The sequence below is a fragment of the Gordionus sp. m RMFG-2023 genome, chromosome 1 (genome assembly GCF_954871325.1).
Source record: "Gordionus sp. m RMFG-2023 chromosome 1, tfGorSpeb1-WG-v2, whole genome shotgun sequence".
In the NCBI taxonomy this organism is placed as follows: Eukaryota; Metazoa; Nematomorpha; class Gordioida; order Chordodea; family Parachordodidae; genus Gordionus; species Gordionus sp. m RMFG-2023.
Genome location: NC_088775.1, coordinates 29,468,224 through 29,480,722, shown reverse-complemented (window position 1 = coordinate 29,480,722; position 12,499 = coordinate 29,468,224). Strand labels below are relative to the sequence as shown.

Genomic DNA, 12,499 nt, shown 5'->3' with positions numbered 1-12,499 from the left:
ATTATATTTTGATAATAGTTAACTGTATTGATTATTTAATGTCTAATAGTTTTCTTGGATATAGGGAGAGGTAATAAATATTATATATATATATATATAACATGTAATAATATGAGATACTTTTTAATCACTATGCATTTAGATAGGACTACACTTATCCCCGAGGGTTATATTTCTGAAGCTGATATAGAGAGCTCAGATAAAGATGACAATTATTATCCTTTGCTAGGAGATGATTTGCCAACTTCATCTTATATTACAAATGAACTAGGTCTTGAATTGGAGGATATAATCGAAGATACTACTATAACTAAAGTAAAAGATAACCCTAACATGAATACAGAATTTACTCCTATGTTGGATATTCCTGAACCAGATTCAATTCCTCTAACCTATTTTCGTAAATTTTTGGACAACCAAATGAAATTTTGTATCAGAAACAAATATTTATTCCTTCCAATGTTGTGGAAAATCTATAAATACTGATAGCAATGAAATTGAAAAATTTATTGGAATACATTTGTATACTAGCTTAGTTAGGATGCCTTTTATACGGCAGTATTGGTCGGTTGAGACATCTATTCCACAAGTATCAGAAACTATGTCCCGCAATCGTTTTCTTTTGATCCGAAAATTTTTCCATATTAATAATAACAAAAATATGGTAAATAGAGAAGATAAAGGTTACGACAAATTATTCAAAATTCAACCTTTCTTATGCCAGCTAAAAAAAAATTTCAAAAAAATTCAACTCGAAGAGAAGTTAGCTGTAGACGAATTCATAATTCCTTTCAAGGGGCGCTCTAAATTAAGGCAATACATTAAATCGAAGCCCCATAAATGGGGGATAAAAGTGTTTGCCCTATGTGGCTTTTCTGGATTTATGTATGATTTTGAAATACACCAGGGAAAGTCTACTAATACTATAAAATCATATTTAGGCATCAGTGGAGATATCGTACTTCGCCTGTCTGAAATAATACCATCAAATAAAAACCATAAATTATATATGGATAATTTTTTCTTCTCATACCAATTATTTATGATTCTTAAAAAAAAGGGATATTTGGTGTCCGGAACGGTAAGGTCTAATCGATTATCAGGATGCGCACTTAAAAAAGGAAGGAAGAGGCGCTGTAGAATATAAAAGTGAAAAAAACGGTATTATTATCTGCAAATGGCAGGACAACAAAGCTGTTATTACAATATCTAATTTTATAGGTGTTTTACCTACGACCAAACGATGGTCTGTATCGGACAAAACCTTTATAAATGTAGAAATGCATAATTAAAAAACTATAATGAGGGAATGGATGGAGTAGATCTTCACGATATGCTGGTGGAGTTATATGGGTCAGATATCAAATGGAAAAGATATTATATGCGAATGGTTTTCCATTTATTGGATTCTTGTGTAATAAATGCATGTCTCCTTTATAGACGCCATATGAAAGCAAATAATATCAAATTTATGACATTATTGGTATTTAAATTTCAAATAGCAAAAGGGCTGATGCTAGCAGGAAAGGATAATAACAAGAAGACTGGAAGACCTTCCAGTATAGTTGTAAAGAGAAGAAAATCCATAAATATTGTCCCCATATCGGATATAAGATATGACCAAGTAGGTCATTTCCCAAAGCCCGTAACAATTAAACAAAGGTGCAAGTATTGCGTAGATGCATATTCAAGAATTATGTGTCAAAAGTGTAATATTTATTTATGTATAAATAATAAACGAAATTGTTACTTGTCATTTCCAGGGTTGGGCAAATTTTCAGAAAATTATATTCGGATACAGATACTTTATAAAATTTTGTATTTAAGATACAAGATACTTTAGAAAAATTTCAATAAGATATAAGATACTTGTATTTTTTTTAAAAAAAAGTATCTAAGATACAAGATACTTTTTTTAAAAACTTTAAATAGTCAAAATCAAAATGTATAAAGCTTTATTTTCTTATTTATAATATAAATTTATAAAAAAATATTTAAAATAAATTGTAGAAAATAACAAATTTATTATAAAAGATAATGCGATATTCCATTTAATAATTATATAATTAGGAAATAATAATAAATCAGCATTATTTTTTAATATTATTAATTTTTCAAATATTTATCGTTCAATCTTTGACGATTTGGTCTATTAACCATATTAGCAAAGCTAAATAATCTTTCAACGGGGGCTGAGGAGGGTAATATTGTGTTATATTTAATAAATATTTCTTTTATATATTTATAACTATTTAACATATTTATACTCCGCCTGTCATCTTTCATATAATTTAGGACTTCTATTTCAATATCATTTATTGAATTATTAGAATTGGATGTGGTACTTTTAAGGCAAAAGTAATCATCATCTTCATCAATTGAAGATTTTGTTGAAGTATTAATTTCAATATTATTTTTAAAAACAATTAAAACTTCATGTAATAACAAATCCTGAAGGTATTTTTTTTTGTTTTTCACCATCAATCTAACGATTTTTAAAATAGGGATGAGAAATAGTTGCCAAAAATGCACTTTTAAAATTGTTATCAAAATCATATATATTTTTAAATCTTTTATTTATAATTTTCTATGGCAATAGCTAATGGTTTGCAAAATTGTAGATTGGTTTGAATTAAATTTGTAATTTTTTTTAACGACATTTAAAATTGGAGCTGATTCTCCATAATAGCAGTTGATTTCACTCTGTATTTTGTCAATCGCTATAGCCAATGAGGCCATTATATTGCAATATTCTTCTAAATATTGAATTTCAATATCTCTTAATTTCGGAAATTCTAATTTTTGACATAATTTAGGAAGTTCGCTTTTAAATTTTAATAAACTATGAAGACTATCATACAAACTATTCCATCTAGTGCAACAAGGTGTAACTAATTGTTTTCCTAAAACTGCTTTGATAAGTTCTGCAGTTTTAGGCCTATTATTTGCATTCTTATAGCTTAGTACATTTAGCTATTGCAGGATGATAGAAATGTTAGGAGAATCCTTAATAGCTCTCTCGACATCTGTTGTGGCAATTAGACTTATCATATGGCACAAACAACGAATGTGTTGAGGCAATGTTATTGAGGCTTCTTTAGACCCTTAAATAAACAAATAAATAATTTTATTTGAATAAATTTTTTTACTAAATTTACAATATCATAATAAATTTTAAAGAAGTATTAAATAATACTTTCAATGATTTCGAATTCTATACATTCATCATCATTGATGTCAAAGTCATCTACAGCTTCCATAGAATATCCAAACTCCTTAAAAGCTTTCTTAAAGTTAGAGCTGTTATCTGTAACAGTTGCTATAACTTTTTAGTCAATACCAAAGTCACGTGAATTTCTTTTATGATCATCTTGAAGTACTTCAAAAAATTTGCCATTAAGTATGCTTAGTTTAAATTTATTGTTATAATTTTCGGTTGAAGAATCATCTGAAGAAGAAGATAAACATATTATTCTATTCTCTTCTTCCATAATTTTAAAATAGACAGATATAAAACAATTCAAATATGGTAGTTCTAATTGTTAGCAAATTGCTATATGACGACCAACGTCATATCAAAAATTATCTTTAAATATCTAAATTTTGATTAAATTTTTCATTTAAATCTTAAAACAATATCATTTTAAATTTTAATACTATTTAAATTAACCAATATAATTTTTTTTAAAGTATCTGTATCTTTTTGAATACAAAGTTGGTTAAGATACAAATACTTTTAAATAATATGTATCTTAGATACTAGATACAAGATACTATCCAAAATTTTAAAAAAGATACAAAATACTGCCCAACCCTGGTCATTTCATTTCATATAAAATAAAATATTTTTTTAAATGAACTTGCATTTTGCCCATTGATGACATTTGGAATCATTGAATTTTTTGATAGAAATACTCGAAATAAGTTTTTTTGATAAAAATGTGTTATTTGTGTCTATAATAAGTATCTCTTCAAAAAAAATTTTCATCGAGGGGAAAAAGTTGGGCGCGAAAGGGTTAAGGTTAGTTAAAAAAATTTATTTTAACAAGTTTTTACATATCAAAAAAAGAAAAGTACAATAAGTTTTAAAGGTCATATAAATATATTTCAAAAAAAGAAAAAATACGAAAAGGTCGTCTGAATATTTTTATCAATATATATTTAACAGTATGGTTATAATGAACCTTTTTAAAATTAAATATGTTTGAACTAAACGATATATAAATTAATAAAATATAATCATTTTTAAATTCTTATTTTTAAAATTATCAAAAATGAGAAGAAAAAAAATTGAAATGCTCAAAAAATAAAGATAAAAATGACGAGATTGAAAAGGTTAAAAATGTATGTAAAATATTACAATGAAAAAATCATAAAAAGAATATTGTATGTATGATGAAAAAAAAGGTAAAGAATTGTTATAAAAATGGACCTAAATTTATAAATTATTTTCAAAAATACAAAAGAATTATCAAAAATGAGAAGAAAAATAAATTGAGAGAAGATATAGTAAGAAAAATAAAAGTAAAGAAAATCGCAAAAAGTTAAAATAAATTGAGAAAAGATACAGTAAGAAAAAAACGTAAAGAAATCGCAAAAATTTAGAAATAAATTAAGAAGGAATAACAAAAATAAATAAAAATTGACAAAAAATTTAATAAATTACTTTTGACACTTTTCCTTTTCTTTTTTGATAGGACCTTTTCCTTTCTTTTTGGGAATTTTCCTTTTTTGATTGACACTTTTACTTTTTTATTTGGACATTTTCCTTTTTTGATTGACCCTTTACCTTTTTTGATCGGACCTTTTCCTTTTATGATAGAAACTTTTCCTTTTTAGATTGGGACTTTTCCTTTTTTGAATGGGAAACCTTGTAAAAGAAATAATATTTGAATTCAATTGATTAAATATTATGTACGAGTTTATTTCATTACATAAATAAACCACACAAGTGTTATTTTAAACGTTAGCATAGTAAACTATATTAATTTATATCAGATTCAGCAAATATTACAATAAGTGGTTTCAAACCTGGGAATTTATTGAGAGGGTATATTCCCAATTTTTTTAAAAATTATTTTTAAAAAGTTAAATCCTTTTTCTTATAAATAATCATGAATATGGATGCCTTCATTAAAAATATTCTTAGCTCACATTTAATAGTTTTTGTTTCTTAAGTCTAATAATAAATAAATTTTATTTGATACAACTTTTCTCAAAATAGATTACTTATATATATTTTATTTTGGTATGATTTAAAATTAAAAAAAGGTTGAATCCTAGTTTTTCTTATAAACAATTGTTACATGTTGGTAACATGTAATATATAATGTTTTATTTCAATTTAAAATTTAATGTTTATAAAGACATTTATGTCATATTATATTATATTTCTTTATTTATTATTGTCTAAAGCGTTAATATAATGCCCATTTAAATGTTTACTGTTTAAGGCAATAATTGTAGATCTTGATATGTTAATTGGACATTTAGTTATATTAATTATGTATAATTTAAAATACATATATATATATATGTATTTTAAATGAAAAAAAGAGATAATAAAACTTTTTCTTTAAATAAATACAATTATCATCGTTTCTGTATCTCAAGAGCGTTATCAACCACAGATTCAACGACTTTTATCGACCAATTCTCAGTGCAAGACCACCCTACATAATAATTATGAATAGCTTGGAACATTCCATATTTTTGTTCCCCAAAGCCTCGTTTACAATAGTCGCGTTTTGTTCAAGCAATGAGATATTTAACACTATCATAATCACAGATTCTTCACAGGCGATAATTTTCGAAATAAAAGTTGCAACATATTTTTTTCATCGTTTTGCTCCATATTTATAAATTATGACTATTTATTGGCTTGATAAAATCGAGCGTTAAATATTGCACCGCATTAACAAAACGTGTTTACTATATAGTATATATCAGGCGTAAGCCTAATAATAAATATATTTTATTTGACTGTAAAACTTCTTAAAATATATTACTTGTACCTAGTGTTTTAAACGTTAAAGGAAACGCGTTACCATTACTTGTTACGTCAGGGGCGTCGCTAGCCTTCACAATCTCAGGGGGCTCAACTAGAAAATTTTTTATGGGGGATTTGCCCCCCATACCTCACAATTTGCTGGCCTTCGGCCCGCTTTGCCCAACCTTCGGCCGGGTTTTATATTAATATATTATACTTTTTTAAAATTTGCTAACTCTGAACAATTATTCTGATTTTCATATTTTGTCATTTATTATATTATGCATACAAAATAAACTGGCATATAAAAAACGGCATAATGCAATAATATAATTCTTAGCAACTTACATTGACAAAAGGTTATCAAACTAGCAGTGACCCCTACAACGGGGGGGGGGGTCCGAAGCAACTGCTTCTATAAATTTCTATGGGGGTACTTTTTTTTTAAAATTTTTTATTTTAAAAATTTTTATGGTCGATGTTTAGCAAATTAGTTTGTTATCCGATATTTCTTATCATAAAATTATTTTTCCACTTTCAAGATTTGACGCAAAATTAAAATTTTATCAAAGTGAATAGTAAAAATTTAAATATTAAATCTTATATATAATCATTTATAATTTTTAGATCATTATCAAAATATGCCCAAAAATATTAACCAAAAAAAATATAAATGCTTATCTCGCAATCAAGCCTTCTGGGGGAACAGGCAACAAGATGGCAATATGATGAGCCTTATTAAACTTATTGCAGATTCTGAGCCTGTTCTTAAAATGTATATACTAGATAATGAAGAAAGAAGAAGTGAGAAAAAAATTAAGGGATTAAAATCTAAATTATATTCAAATCTGTTATCATATAATAACATAAATATTCTTATTGAAACCATGAAAAATATGGTTATAAAAAAATTCAAAAGGAGATTGTATTCAACAGGTGCCCATTCAATTATAGTTGATGGCACATATGATGTATCGAAATCAGAAGCAATAGCTTTGATAGTGAGATATGTTGAAAATAGCGAGACACCTAAGCCCGTTGAAAGGCTGATAGACATTTATTGTACGGGAAATATAACGGGCCTCGATATTAAAAAGAATATAATATCCAAGCTTGGCTCCATGAATCTACCCCTCGAATTCCTAGTGGGACAAAGCTATGATGGCGCCTCAAACATGAGTGGAAGAATTAATGGAGTGCAGGCTTTGATTAGAGCGGAGGCGCCAAAGGCAGCTTTTATTTGGTGCTATTGTCATCGATTAAATTTAATAGTTGTTCAATTATGCCAATCAGTAAAAGAGCTGCGAAATGTCTTAGGAATATTAGACGAAATTTACGTATATTTTAATGGTGTTAAAAGATATGAAGTGCTCAAAACATGTCAGTGATTTACTGACAAAATCACATAGATTTTTACGCATCAAGAATACCACTCGGTAATATTATCTTAATTGTTTCGATATATAATGTTTATTATATATTTATAGAAGCTGGCTAACATCATATAAGGTGATTGTAAATTTTTTCCTACTTTATGATGCTTTGAGGGCAGCTTTGGCAAATTTAAAGGATTCTGAAGATCCTGCCACTTCCACTATGGCTAGTGCTATAGTCTATAGAATAGAAAAATTTGATTTTATTTTATCACTATGTGTTTTGGATAAAATATTGTTGATAACAAGCTTGGCTTGTACAAAATTGCAAACCATTTCGAAGGATATAGGGTTAGCAATAAATCAAATTCAATTGGCAAAAGATTGCCTGATTAATATGAGAAGTATAATTTAAATTATTATCTTTTATTATTTTATAATCCTAAAATAGATAATAACACTGAATATTTGGATGTCTTTTCAAAGGCCCAAGATTTTATGAAGAGAAATTTACCTTTTTATTTTGAAAGTTAAAGACTTCAAACATTACAATCCAAAAAGGAGAGGTATATATATACTTTCATCATTAAATATAATATTTTATTTTAGCTTTAAAATCAGTGTGTTTTATGCTGCACTTGATTTAATTATTATGCAGTTTAGTGAAAGATTTAACGATGAATCGATAAAATTTTTGAGTCAAACATCATTTTTTACCCCAAAGGGAATGGCGGCAAAGGCAATTGTTAAAGATGATATCAAGGATATCTGTGAATTTTATCAATTAAATACAAGTCAAGTTTTTGAGGAAATGTTGATGTTTAGAAATATTTATAAAATGGCTAAAACGGGGGACGTAATTATTATTCGTGACCTAGAGGTTAAAGAAGATTTGTCAGATTCTGAGAATTGTAAATTTATTTAATTAAAATATTTTTACTAATACATTATTTAGCTTCTTCTGATGATGATAATAATTCTGAGATGAATGATTCAGACTGGAGAAACTATTCATTTATTTTACCTTATCGTCTGCTTATAAATTTTTCTGCTTTCCCAAATTTAACAATTTTATATAAATATTTATTAACTATTCCTACTACATCATGTAATGCCGAAAGGGTCATGAGTAAAATTAAACTAATTAAAACAAGACTTCGTAGTGTCATGAAAGATCCATTTCTTAATAATTTAACCATTTTATCAATGGAAAATAATTTATTTAAACAATTAAATATTGATGAAATTATAAATTCTTTTGCTTTCTCTTCCCCTAATTTATTTAAATTATTAATTTAAAAATAATATTTTTAAAGCATATATTTTTTACATTATATTTATATTATAATAAATATTGAAAATTATTTTTGAAATTTATTGGTGTCAAAAAATAATTTACAATGGGGGGAGGGGGGGTACTTTAGGGGGGTATTCTGCTTCTATCCCTCAAAAAGTGTAGGGGTCACTGCAAACTAGTATAGCTCTCTGTTACCATTTTAGAGAATGTTTTATAGAATGGATTAATAAGGAAAAATTTATTGGCCTAAACCCAATCAACAATTTTTGAAGGAGAGCGTATAAACGACTAATCCAAATCATAAAACTATATGGTGGTTAGAGCTTCCTCTTAGATGGCATGATGGGAGCTAGATAAGCAATCGAGAAAATTATTGTGAGATATTAAATTTCTAAAAGATTATCTTCTATTTTAAATGATATATAAGTTGACCATTATTGTTTATCTAAAATATGCAATTATATGCTCTCAGCCACATAGTAATAATCTTAAATTACATAGCAACACAAATAATAGATGCTGGTTAATTTGCAGTAATAGCCATGACACTCACGATGTAAACTAATATCAGAATTTATTATGTTAAATAAATTGATAAATAAAAACACTAAAAATCTTTGGAAGAAATAATTATGTAAATATATTAAAGCCTAGAGTTATTTATACGGCAATGCCATAATAGAAATGAAACGTTTTCTAACTATAAAATAAGGACCAGAATGATATGATGAAACAATTAAGATTTTACATATTGTCACACTACCTTGATATATTATATCTTAAAATAATAGTAGTTTGTAATAATATCAAAAATATACTTGTATTAAAAATTTAACTCAAGACTGTTTTTCGAAAAAGAAAAAAATAGCTTTCCTAAAAACATAAAAAAAGAGAAGAAAAGATATCAAATTTATTACATCTATTGCAGGATGAATAATAAAATGTTTAATTTTTAAAATTATTTATAACTAAATAGATGGCGTTAAATACTTGAATGCAACTTGTTATTATATTTATTATCAAAACCATTTATTAGTAAAATTTATTATGATATTAACTGTAATATATTATATAACTGTCACATACATCTATAAGTGGCATTATATCTAATATTTTATAAACAACTGTATATAGTAGAGGATTATAAACTATATATCTACAACCTTGAAAATATTTTTAAGGTATGATAATAAATTTAATAACTCGGCTAATTACAATATTAAATTTGTTAATTTTCAAATAATATATGATTATATATATTTAATTAAGGTTAAATAATAAAAGTCAATTAAACTTCAACTGTTAAAGCTAAATTAATATTTAGTGAGTTATTGATATTATATTTTTAATACAGAATTTGATTGCAAGCTGACATAGTGAAAATATAATTTATATGTATTAATCGAATCTATTAATTAAAATAATATTCATTTAATAAAAATTTAAATAGTCTTATTTTCTAGGTAATAAAATTATATCTATATATTACTTAATGAAATTATAAAAGAAATCATTCAGTGGGCAATCAAAAAAATTTCTTTTTAGTTCAAGGGAATATTAAGGAGCCATTAAAAAAAAAATTTTTTGCTTCAGTGGGCTATTCAAATTTTTCAGAAGGCTCGAGGCCCTGCGCGTCACCCCCTAGCGACGCCAGTGTTACTTCTGAGAAAAGAACGCGTTACCGTTACCTTTTTAAAAAAGGAACGCGCGCTACTGACTTTTCAAAAAAGTAACGGGTTTCTCGTTTCTTAAAAAATTAAATATTATATACAACAAAAATATTAATTTTTTTCCAGAATTGTTAAAGTAGCGAGCTACTTAGTGCGCTATCTTTTTTTGATAGCTATAGCTAATAGCGGCTACTTTTTTTGAGCGCTACTTAGCTACTTTTAAAAAATATAATGAAGGTAAGTATAAACATGAAAATGTAAATATAATATCATAATTAATTATAATTTTTTTGATTTATTATTTAATTTGAAATTGAAATATATTTTCAATTTGTAATTTATATTTTCATTTGTAATATAAACCTAAATCACGTGTTAATAATTTAAAATTTCATCGCCCATGGATATCCAAATCGTTGAAAGTGATTCAGACAATGATATTAATGAAATGGAAGATACCAGGGAAGAAAATGTTTTCAATATAATACAAATTTCCCATACCCTAGATTTGAAATTTTTTTTAAAATAAATATAAAAACCAAAACTGGCTTCAAATTTATCACATAAAGATAAATTGTCATTTTTACTTTCTAATAGTATTTATTTTATAAGACTGTTCATGCCAATATTTTTAAGGAAATGGAGAAACATCTAAATAATTTTGGTATAGCCGACTCTACATCCAAAAAGACTAATTCAATTCAAACCAAATTAATTAATAATACAAATGCCAATATTTCTCAGAAATTGGCTGATAAAGTTATTGTTGATTTTATAATTGATACAGTTCAGCCAATGTCCTTGGTTGATAATCCATCATTTACCATGATGATTAAAACTTTATCCCCCCCCCCTGGTACAACAATTTTATGTCACCAGACACTAATGAATAAAATAGCTGATAACTTTAAAGTGCTGAAAGATGCTCTAATAGTAGATTATCAGAGATATCATATATATGTACCACGGCAGATAGTTGGACACATAACATAAAAACTTATAAAATGCAACAAATTATCATAAATTTTTTTATAATCAAAACTAATTATATTTTAATATTTAAAAATATTGATTTTTATATATTTACTTTACAATATTATAAGCAAAAAATAAAACAAAATTGTTTCTTAATTTTTTTTATAAAAAGTAGCTAATAGCCGATACTTTTATTGACTAATAGTTATAGCGGTAGCGAGCTAATTTTTTTGATAAATAGCAATGGCGCGCTACTTTTAAAAGTAGCGATTAACAACTCTGTTTTTTTCCTACAATATATAATATAAATAAAACTATACAATAAGAATTTTTTATTTATTCTTAGCAACAATTGATTTTCAAAATTTTGATCAGACAAAAAAGAGCGCTTAGTGCTCAACACAGCTTTCGCCGTTCTAAATACACACACACAGAGGATGGGAAAGTTGTAATTTAATAAATAAAAATTTTAATTAAAGCAATTTATTAAAAATATTGAAAGAATTATCTTTATTTTTAAAAAAGCTTAATATGATTCATTTCCTCATCAAAAAAAATTTATCTTTATCAGAAAATATTCTGGCATGTGTTGAATAAGGAATTAGGTCTGCACTTTCTTTATTAAGTCTTTTCTCAAACTGCTAAGTTCCAGCATTTTTCCTTTGTTGACCTCTAATTTTATCCAGGGTCAATCCAATTTAAATAGCGTGTGAATTATTGTGGATGGTATATATTCATCTTAATGGATGTTAGAATCTATTGAAAATAAAAGATAATCAAAATATAAATTGTAAGCAATAATTGAACTGTATACCTTTAATCTGTGCCTTCCAGGATTGAATTAATAAGCGGCTTAAAGCCATTTTTTTAAGTTTTAATATTATAATAGTTATCGTGGGAGTGAGATATCCCAAATCATTTTTATTCACTCTCTTAAATTGAAAGAGCTGTAACAATCGGTTCCATAACCTATAAAATAATATATATATATCATATTTCTTAATTACACTAACCATAAAATATTCATCCATGAAGGGCTTGTTATCTGAAAATCTCTGCAGAATTATCACAAAATTCGTCAAATTTTTGACAATTCTCCCTTCCATCTTATTTTAACCGTTTTAATCAGATATTTTACTATGTTTTCCTTAAAAATAGCTGCACAGTTTGAAGATTGCCCATGTTTATTCCACAA

The 12,499-nt window shown here is 26.1% G+C and overlaps 1 protein-coding gene across 2 annotated transcripts in view; it reads right to left on the bottom strand.

The window, feature by feature from the left end:
- The window catches only part of LOC135932063 (protein UXT-like), a 39,512-nt gene that overhangs the window by 17,578 nt on the left and 9,435 nt on the right, over nt 1-12,499 (bottom strand). The window contains exon 5 of one of the 2 annotated variants that reach the window (XM_065469408.1): nt 12,205-12,273. The exons of the other annotated variant lie outside the window; for it this stretch is intronic. Within the exon in view, the coding sequence (XP_065325480.1) occupies nt 12,238-12,273 (36 nt within the window). The 3' untranslated portion in view covers nt 12,205-12,237. Of the gene's footprint in view, nt 1-12,204; nt 12,274-12,499 lie in introns of those variants that run through there. 2 annotated transcript variants of the gene reach the window in all.